At 44.9% G+C, this 10,818-nt stretch overlaps 1 protein-coding gene across 1 annotated transcript in view; it reads left to right on the plus strand.

The window, feature by feature from the left end:
• The window catches only part of NUSAP1 (nucleolar and spindle associated protein 1), a 66,797-nt gene that overhangs the window by 28,639 nt on the left and 27,340 nt on the right, over positions 1-10,818 (plus strand). The window contains exons 4-6 of the mRNA XM_023198395.3: positions 4,245-4,388; positions 6,495-6,609; positions 7,397-7,446. Coding sequence (XP_023054163.2) covers positions 4,245-4,388; positions 6,495-6,609; positions 7,397-7,446 — 309 coding nt within the window. The remainder of the gene's footprint in view (positions 1-4,244; positions 4,389-6,494; positions 6,610-7,396; positions 7,447-10,818) is intronic.

Below are 10,818 nucleotides of genomic sequence, written 5' to 3' on the forward strand. Positions count from 1 at the left end.
CTCCTTATCCTTAACGCTGGTGATCTTTGGTTTCTCCTTATCCTTAACGCTGGTGATCTTTGGCTTTGCGCTTGATCAGCCATCTGCGTCTCTGGGCATATCCTGGACCTTACATCACTTGGAACTATTGCGCTTCACCTCTGGTTAAGGCCTTTTATTCTCTTTTTTTTTTTTTTTTTCTTTTTGAGATGGAGTCTTGGTCTATCACCCAGGCTGGAGTACAGTGGCTTAATCTCGGCTCACTGCATCCAACTCCCCAGCTCAACCAATTCTCCTGCCTCAGCCTCCTGAGTAACTGGCATTACAGGTGCACACCACCATGCCCAGCTAATTTTTGTGTTTTTAGTAGAGTGGAGGTTTTACCATGTTGGCCAGGCCCTCAGGTGATCTGCCCACCTTGGCCTCCCAAAGTGCTGGGATTACAGGCATGAGCCACCACGCCTAGCCAGGCCTTCTATTCTTTAAGCTTTATTCTTTGATTCCCAACAGACATATTTTGTATTTTTAAAAATTTTTTTTCTTAATTAACTTTTTTTTTTGAGACACAGTCTCTCTGTGTCACCCAGGCTGGAGTGCAGTGGCGCAATCTCGGCTCACTGCAAGCTCTGCCTTCCAGGTTCACGCCATTCTCCTGCCTCAGCCTCCCGAGTAGCTGGGACTACAGGCGCCTGCCACCACACCTGGCTAATTTTTTTGTTTTTTTAGTAGAGACGGGTTTCCACCATGTTAGCCAGGATGGCCTCGATCTCCTGACCTCATGATCTGCCTACCTCGGCCTCCCGAAGTGCTGGGATTACAGGCGTGAGCCACCGCACCCGGCAATTAATTATTTTTGAAATGGGTTCTCACTCTGTCACCCAGGGTGGAGTGTAGTGGCACAATCATGGCTTGCTGCAGCCTCGACCTCAAGCAATCCTCTGACTTCAGCCTCATAAGTAGCTGGAACTGCAGGCACACTCACCACACCTTATTACTTTTTAAAAAATTTTTTTGTAGAGACTAGGGTCTCGCTATGTTGCCTAGGCTGGGGAACTTTTTAAAAATACTGATGGCTGAGTACAGTGGCTCATGCCTGTAATCCCAACACTTTGGGAGGCCGAGGCGGGTGGATCATGAGGTCAAGAGATGGAAACCATCCTGGCCAAAATGGTGAAATCTCATCTCTACTAAAAATACAAAAATTTGCTGGGCTGGTGGCACACACCTGTAGTCCCAGCTACTTGGGAGGCTGAGGCAGGAGCATCGCTTGAACTCAGGAGCTGGAGGTTGCAGTGAGCCGAGATTGTGCCATTGTATTCCATCCTGGGTGACACAGCCAGACCCCGTCTCAAAAAATAAATAAAATAAAGAAATAAAGAAATACTAATGTATGGCCAGGCACAGTGACTCATACCTGTAATCCCAGCAGTTTGGGAGGCTGAGGTGAGTGGATCAACTGAGGTCAGGAGTTCAAGACCAGCCTGGCCAACATGGTGAAACCCTGTCTCTACTAAAATAAAAAAATTAGTTGGGCGTGGTGGTATGTACCTGTAATCCCAGTTAGTCATAAGGCTGAGGCAGGAGAATTGCTTGAGCCTGGGAGGAGGAGGTTGCAGTGAGCCAAGATCACACCACTGCACTCTAGCCTGGGTGACAGAGCTAGACTCTGTCTCAAAAAAAAATAAGGCCGGGCGCGGTGGCTCAAGCCTGTAATCCCAGCACTTTGGGAGGCCGAGACGGGCGGATCACGAGGTCAGAAGATCGAGACCATCCTGGCTAACACAGCGAAACCCCGTCTCTACTAAAAAATACAAAAAAACTAGCCGGGCGAGTTGGCGGGCACCTGTAGTCCCAGCTACTCAGGAGGCTGAGGCAGGAGGATGGCGTAAACCCGGGAGGTGGAACTTGCAGTGAGCTGAGATCCGGCCACTGCACTCCAGCCTGGGCGACAGAGCGAGACTCCGTCTCAAATAAAAAAAAAAATAAATAAATAAAAAAATAAAAATAAAAATACTGATGTATAGGCCTCACCAAACCCCAAGCCAAATAAATAGACTATCAAGGGATGGCCTGTGGCCATAATAGCGAAATAGACATCTGGTAGACTGCCTGCCCTCTAAAATATTGGAAGATTTCTCATTAAGGAAATTAAATAGTTGTCAGACAAAGTCTTCTGCCTTTGGGCATTCAAGGAAACACCAGCATAATGGCCTCCTCCCTACCCAAGGAATCCTACCAAATAACACACTTTTCCTGCACACTCAAGCTCCTAGTGAGGTTTTTCCTGATTTGCTATGAAATATGAATAGACATGGCCAGGCACAGTAGCTCACACCTGTAATCCCAGCACTTTGGGAGGCCCAAGCTGCAGATCACCTGAGTTCAGGAGTTGGAGACCAGCCTGGCCAATATGGTGAAACCCCATCTCTATTAAAAATATAAAAATTAGCCGGGCTGTGGTGGCGGGTGCCTGTAATCCCAGCTATTCAGGAGGCAGAGATGAGAGAATCACTGGAACCTGGTAGGCATACGTTGCAGTGAGCGGAGATCGTGCCACTGCACTCCAGCCTGGGCGACCGAGGGAGACCCTGTCTCCAAAAAAAAAAAAAGAAAGAAAGAAATATGAATAAACAACCAACAACCACCAGACATTTGAGGAAAGCCTGAAGTCTGACAGAGAATAAGATAAATAAAAAGAAAATGGGGCCGGGCGCGGTGGCTCACGCCTGTAATCCTAGCACTTTGGAAGGCCGAGGCGGGCGGATCACGAGGTCAGGAGATCGAGACCATTCTGGCTAACATGGTGAAACCCCATCTCTACTAAAAATACAAAAAATTAGCCGGGTGTGGTGGCAGGCACCTGTAGTCCCAGCTGTACGGGAGGCTGAGGCAGGAGAATGGCGTGAACCCGGGAGGCGGAGCTTGCAGTGAGCCGAGATCGCGCCACTGCACTCCAGCCTGGGTGACAAAGCGAGACTCCGTCTCAAAAAAAAAAAAAAAGAAAGAAAATGGACTGGGCATAGAGGCTCACGCCTGTAATCCCAACATTTTGCAAGGCCAAGGCAGGAGGATAACATCAACCTAGGAGTTCACAACCAGCCTGGGCAACATAGTGAGACCCCATTTCTACAAAATTAAAACAAGTAGCTAGGTGTGGTAACACATACCTGTAGACCCAGCTGATTGGGAGGCTGAGGCAGGAGGGTCAGTTGAGCTGGGAAATTGAGGCTGCAGTGAGCTATGATCAAGCCACTGTAATCCAGCCTAGGCAACAGAGCAAGACCTTGTCTGTCAAAAAGAAAGAAAGAAAGAAAAAGATGACCTTAAAGTAAATGAAGATAATACAATATATAACTCCTGGCTTAGCCTCCCGAGTAAGTGGGATTACAGGCACATGCCACCACGCCTGGCTAATTTTTGTATTTTTAGTATAGACAGGGTTTCACCATGTTGGCCAGGCTGGTCTCGAACTCCTGACCTCAGGTGATCCACCAGCCTCAGCCTCCCAAAATGCTGGGATTACAGGTGTGAGCCGCTGCCCCTCCCTTAATAAATTTTTAATAATTTCAAGTAGAGATTGGGTTTTGCCATGTGGCCCAGGCTGGTCTCAAAGTCCTGGGCTCGAGTGATCCATCTGCCTCAGCCTCCCGAAGTGCTGGGATTACAGGTGTGAACCACTGCGCCTGGCCCAATTTCCGTATTTATTCACACTAAAATAACTTGGAATGTTTTTCTACCCGAATTTATTAATTTGGGTTGCTAAGTGTGATTATTTCTTTGTAAATACTCTAAGTTTTTTGGTTTTTTTTTCTCTTTGTTTTTTTTTTTTGAGATGGAGTTTCACTCTTGTTGCCCAGGCTGGAGTGTAATGGCGCCATCTTGGCTCACTGTAACCTCTCCCTCCCGGTTCAAGTGATTATCCTGCCTCAACCTCCCAAGTAGCTGGGATCACAGGCATGCACCACCATGCCCGGGTGATTTTTAGTAGAGATGGGGTTTCACCATGAAAGCCAGGCTGGTCTTGAACTGACCTCAGGTGATCCACTCGCCTTGGTCTCCCAAAGTGCTGGGATCACGGATGTGAGTCACCGTGTCTGTCCTAAATACTCTATAATTCTTGTCTTTGCCTACAATTTACTGCTAGAGAGTTTTAAATTTTTTCTTTTGCATATGTAATATGTTTTTTATTCTGTCTAAATTCTGATTCTTCCTGAGCATTATAACTGTATGCATAGCACATAGCAGAGTAATACCTCTCTCTTCAGGATGAAAGTCAAACTTCTGCATCCTCTTGTGATGAGACTGAGATGCAGATCAGCAACCAGGAACAAGCTGAGAGAGAGCCAACTGGCCATGTCACCAAAACAAGGAGAAGGCGCAGGACTGTCCGTGTGGACCCTGACTCGCAGGTGAATGGAAATATACAAATTGAAAATATAGGGCCGGGTGCGGTGGCTCAAGCCTGTAATCCCAGCACTTTGGGAGGCCGAGACAGGCGGACCACGAGGTCAGGAGATCGAGACCATCCTGGCTAACACGGTAAAACCCCGTCTCCACTAAAAAATACAAAAAACTAGCCAGGCGAGGTGGTGGGCGCCTGTAGTCCCAGCTACTCGGAGGCTGAGGCAGGAGAATGGCGTAAACCCGGGAGGCGGAGCTTGCAGTGAGCTGAAATCCGGCCACTGCACTCCAGCCTGGGTGACAGAGCGAGACTCCGTCTCAAAAAAAAAAAAGAAAATATACCACCACCTATGCCAAAATTGGCATACTCTTAGGGAGCTTTCTTTTTAAATTCCCATGTGATGTCATGTGTTTGTAAGCTTACTGTACGCTGTAAGCTCCATGAAAGCCCAGACCCAAGTCCAGCTGCTCATCACTGCATCCCAGGGCTTGGCCCTCAGGAAGCACTTTTTAAGTATTCAGCTCACGTTAAATATTTGCTGTATAAATATGAACATTCATTAAGTGTTCACTTAAGTAAGGTGTAGTAGATAGGAAGGAAAGAGAAACAAGCATTAAATGTGCTTTTTGTTGTTTGTTTCATTGGTTTGTTTAAATTCTCCTTCCTACCTTGCCCCTGGCCTGGTGATCACCCTGTACTTAGTCTTTCAGCAGTGTGATCACATGATTAGCAAGGGGCTTCCCTCGCTTGCTTTCCGTAGACTCTAGTTTTATTTTTATCTTATCCTTTCATTCAAATGTAATTTTTACAAAGCACAGTCTTTTTTTTTTTTTTTCTTCTTTTTTTTGAGATGGAGTTTCCACTCTTGTTCCCCAGTATGGAGTGCAATGGCACCATCTCAGCTTACTGCAACCTCCACCTCCCAGGTTCAAGCAATTCTCCTGCCTCTGCCTCCTGAGTAGCTGGGATTACAGGTGGCCACCACCACGCCCAGCTAATTTTTGCATTTTTAGTAGAGATGAGATTTCACTGTATTGACTGGGCTAATCTCGAACTCTTGACCTCTGGTGATCCACCCACCTCGTCCTCCCAAAGTGCTGGGATTACAGGTGTGAGCCACCATGCCCAGCCCCGAAATACAGTCTTAATTTTCTTTTCTATGTTCATATTGTTGCAGTAAACTGAGGAACGGAGAGACTAATACGGAGTACAGGAGGATTTGTTTGTTTTAGGCACACACCAGCTCAGAGGATTCACATCTAAAAGCTGAGCCTTGAACAAAGATAGCCGAGGTTTTTATAAGCAGCTTTACAGAAGCAAAATAAAATCAATTAATCATACAGTAAGAGGTTACATAATCTATAGCATAAAATAACTTGACTTAGCCAGTGGCCTTGTAGCTGTGTTAAAAGGAAAACAAGAACTGGCTAAATACAGATATTTGTAAAACATAATCATGCTAATCATGCTTAAGAAGCCTGGGAAAAGAGTAACAGTAAAAGAACTTGTGTTTCTCGTTTTTTTTTTTTTCTTTCAACCTTGCTCTGGAACGGGGAAGGGGTGGGGGGAGGGTGGTGTCTGGAGCTTATTCCTTTGGCCTTGGCTATTCAGACAGCGTTATCTCTAACTGTCTTTAAAGGGAGCTGCTAGGCAGAGGAAAACTTGTTCTTTTCTTTTGAACTCTTGCCTTGCCACATTCTGGGCCTTAGCTTTTACTTTTCTTGGAGTGAATAAATGCAGCACTTATTATTATTATTATTATTTAAATTTCTGCCTCAATATAGTCACTTGCTCAGTAGACTATTAGGTTTCTTCATTTGTCCTTGCTAAGAAAGTTAATGTTGCCATTTCTATTTTCCTCTTAATGTGCCCTATTATCTCCTATTCTCAAATTTACATTCTCATGACATTTGATAAGGCAGAGAACCAAATCTGCCACCAAAAATCTCATTCTCCTACTTTTCTTCCTTTAACCCCTTTTGCCCCTCACTTTGGTACTTGTCTTTGGAAGGCAGCAATTATTTCTTATTTATCATCAAAATATTTTATTTCCTTTTTAAATTTGTAGCAGAATCATTCAGAGATAAAAATAAGTAATCCCACTGAATTCCAGAATCATGAAAAGCGGGAAAACCAGGATCTCAGAGCTACTGCAAATGTTCCTTCTCCACCAGATGAGCACCAAGGAGCTGAGAATGCTGTTTCCTCAGGTAAACGTGGAATAAATGGTATGTTAAGTGACTTGAAAAACCAAAATTGCTAGAAGTAGCCAGGTACATTAGTTTCCTAGGACTGTCGTGACAAAGCACCACAAACTGGGCAGCTTACAAAAACAGAAATTTACTCTTTCATAGTTCTAGAGGACCATGCTTCTCTGAGACTCTGGGTGGAATCCTTCCTTGCCTCTGACTACTTTGCGATGGCTGTTGATGCCTGGTGTTCCTTGGGTTGCAGCTGCCTCATGCCAGTCTCTGGCTCTGACAGCACATGACATTCTCCCTATATGTCTTCTTAATAGGACACCAGTCATAATGGATTAGGATCCACCCAAATAGGCCAAGCATAGTGGCTGATGCCTGTAATCCCATTACTTTAGGAAGCCAAGTCAGGAGAATTGCTTGAGCCTAGGAGTTGAGGACCAGCCTGGGCAACATGGCGAGACCCTGTCTCTACAAAAAGTCAAAAGAATCAGCCAGCCATGATGGTGCACATCTGTGGTCCCAGCTACTCAGGAGGCTGAGGTGACGGGGTCGCTTGAACCCAGAGGTTAAGGCTGCAGTGAGCCATCTTCATACCACTTCACCCCAGCATGGACAGAGTGACACCCTATCTCAAAAAAGTAAAAGAACGTCCAAATGATGTCATTTTAACCTTAATACATCTGAAAAAAAATCCTATATCTAAATAAGGTCATATGACAGGTACCAGTGGTTAGGACTTCAACATATCTTTTAGGGGGCCACAATTCAACCCATAGCACCATGTTACAGAATTTCTTTTTTTTTTTTTAGACAGGCTGCCGCCCAGGCTGGAGTGCAAAGGTGCAATCTCTGCTCACTACAACCTCCACCTCCTGGGTTCAAGCAATTCTTCTGCCTCGGCCTCCCAAGTAGCTGGGATTACAGGCGCGTGCCACCAGGCCCAGCTAATTTTTGTATTTTTAGTAGAGGCGGGCTTTCACCATGTTGGCCAGGCTGGTCTCGAACTCCTGACCTCGTGATCCACCCACCTCAGCCTCCCAAAGTGCCGAGATTACAGGTGTGAGCCACTGCACTTGGCCTTCCTTTCTCTTCCTTTTGCTTACTAAACCTCTGCTCCTAAAAAATAAAAATAATAATAATAAATAAATAAATGAAAATAAAATATCTCAGTATCAGTTTCACCTGGGCAAATCTGCTAGGGCCCTGAGCCTTGCCAGAGGAGGAGTTAGAGAGATTGAGGGAGGATAATCCATTCCAGTATTCACCAAGCAGTTAAATCTGGAATTTCTAATCCTGAGCCTTCTCATTTTCCTTAAAACTTTGAGTGTTATACTGAATCTAGAAAATTACAGGAAAAAAGGTTCTGATTCCTTGGGTCTGAGATGGGCCTGGGAATCTTCAGTTTTTAACAAGTCTCCCAGGTAATTTTTTATTTTTTTGAGACAGGGTCTTGCTCTGTTCTGGAGTGCAGTGGTGCCATCTCAGCTCACTGCAGCCTTAGCCTACCGAGTAGCTCGGACTACAGGCATGCATCACCATGCTCAGCTAATTTTTGTAGTTTTAGTAGAGATGGGCTTTTACCATGTTGCCCAGGCTTGTCTCAAACTCCTGAGCTCCAGTAATCTGCCCACTTCAGCCTCCTAAAGTGCTGGGATTACAGGTGTGAGCCACCATGCCTGGCCAATATTTTTCAATACAGGCCAGTTTTTTGTCCTCTGAGTTGGTTTGTCTAATATGTCCTCATGTTTAGATTCAGTCTATGAACTGTTGGCAGGAATCCCACAGAGCAATGCTGTTGCTTTCTCAGTAAGCACCCTAGGAGGCACAAGTGCTGGGTGTTCCTATGACTAGTCTTGTTAACTTCCATCCGTTGGTAATGGTGGTGTCTGCTAGGTTGTTCCTTTGTGAAGTTACTCTTTTACCACTTGTAATTAATAAGTATCCTGTGGAGAGTTACTCTACATAAGTATCCTTTTTTTTTGTTTATTTTGTTTTGTTTTGAGACAGTGTCTCTCTCTGTTGCCCAGGCGAGAGTGCAGTAACAGGATCTAGGCTCACTGCAACCTTTGCCTCCTAGTCTCAAGCAATTCTACTGTTTCAGCCTCCCGAGTAGCTGGGATTATAGGTGTGCACCACCATGCCTGGATAGTTTTTGTCTTTTCAGTAGAGACAGGGTTTCACCGTGTTGGCCAGGCTGGTCTCCAACTCCTAAATTCAGGTGATCTGCCCGCTTTGGCCTCCCAAAGTGCCAGGATTACAGGCATGAGCCACCAAGCCCTGCCAAATACCCTGTTTCTCATGAAACTTTCACTTTCTGGTTTTATAGCCAAAGTCTAAGCAGAAGCCCCTGCAACCATTCCAACTCTGACAGAACATTGTTTTGCCTTGTTTTACAGATACATTGGGGAAACTTAAGGATGAGAACTTTAGAAATGGTATTTCTTAGAAACCTACTTGCTTGTAAATCAGTGATTGAAAGAAAATTTTAAAAAAATTAAAAAGAGATGAAAGCTCATTGAATATTTTTAAAATTGATTACCTCAAGTTGGAAAAGATGTAAGATTGAGGCTTTCTTATATTTTAAGATTAGACTCATAGCTCTGTAGCATATTATACGGGGCCCTTTATGGTTTAACCCGCTACCTGTCCTATTCTCAATGTCCTCCACTCCCTCTTATGTACCCTACACTTCAGCAATTTCAGCCTACCTCAGTTTCTCTGAATGTCATTATTTTCACTGTACTATAGCCTTATATATCACTATTGTTCCCTCTGCCTGGTGTGGTTCTTTTCCTTCCTTGCCTAATAAATTCCATTAAGGTCAAAAAAATAAATGACAGAATTTGGGAAATGATTATGGTAAGTGGGAAAAAATTACCTAACCTAATATATACCATAATTTCAACTGGAATTAAATAATAATAATAATAAACTGGCTACATGGCACATGCCTGTAGTCCCAGCTACTCTGGAGGCTGAAGCAGAAGTATCACTTGTGCCCAGGAGTTTGAGACTAGCTGGGCAACACAGTGAGACCCTGTCTCTTAAAAAAAGCAAACAGACCAGGTGTAGTGGCTCTCGCTTGTAATCCTTACACTTTGGGAGGCCAAGGTTGGTGGATCACCTGAGGTCAAGAGTTCAAGACCAGCCTGGCTAACATGACAAAACCCGTCTCTACTAAAAATACAAAAATTAGCCAGGTGTGGTGGCTCACACTGGTAATCCCAGCTACTCAGGAGGATGAGGCAGGAGAATCTCTTGAACCCTGGAGGTGGAGGTTGCAGTGAACCAAGTTCACGCCACTGCACTCCATCCTGGGCGACAGTGTGAAAGTCCATCTCAAAACAAACAAACAAACAAACAAATGACCACAACCAAAATAAGCAGAAGAAGCAGAGGACCAGAGGAAATATGCCAGATGTTCATGGTGTTTCTTTGGCTGATTGGATTACATGACTTTTATCACATCAGTTGTAACGATATTATGTTCATAATAAAAACTGAAAAAGTTGTTTTTTTAACCGATACGTATATGTTTAAATTTAATTTATATTAAATAATGTTTTAACAATAGAGACGGGGTCAGGGCCAGGCGTGGTGGCTCACTCCTGTAATCCCAGCACTTTGGGAGATCAAGGCAGGCAGATCACGAGGTCAGGAGATGGAGACCATCCTGACTAACATGGTGAAACCCCATCTCTACTAAAAATACAAAAAGTTGGCCTGGCATGGTGGTGGATGCCTATAGTCCCAGCTACTCAGGAGGCTAAGGCAGGAGAATGGCATGAACCCAGGAGGCAGAGCTTGCGGTGAGCCGAGATAGCGCCACTGCACTTCAGCCTAGGCGACAGAGCGAGATTCCATCTCAAAAAAACAAAAACAAAAACAAAAACAGAGATGGGGTCTCGCTGTGTTACCCAGGCTCGTCTCAAACTCCTGTGCCCAAGCCATCTGCCCATCTCAGCCTCCCAAAGTGCTAGGATTACAGGCATGAGCCACTGCACCTGCCCAACTTTCTGTATTTTTATTTTATGTATTTATTTTTTTTGAGACAGAGTCTTGCTTTGTTTCCAGGCTGGAGTGCAATGGTGCAGTCTTGGCTCACTGCAAGCTCCGCCTCCCGTTTTCAAGCAATTCTCCTGCCTCAGCTTCCCGAGTAGCTGGGATCACAGGCACACTCCACCTCGCACAGCTAATTTTTGTATTTTTAGTAGAGACGGGGTTTCACCATGTTGG

This window comes from Piliocolobus tephrosceles, chromosome 6, assembly GCF_002776525.5.
Source record: "Piliocolobus tephrosceles isolate RC106 chromosome 6, ASM277652v3, whole genome shotgun sequence".
NCBI lineage: Eukaryota > Metazoa > Chordata > Mammalia > Primates > Cercopithecidae > Piliocolobus > Piliocolobus tephrosceles.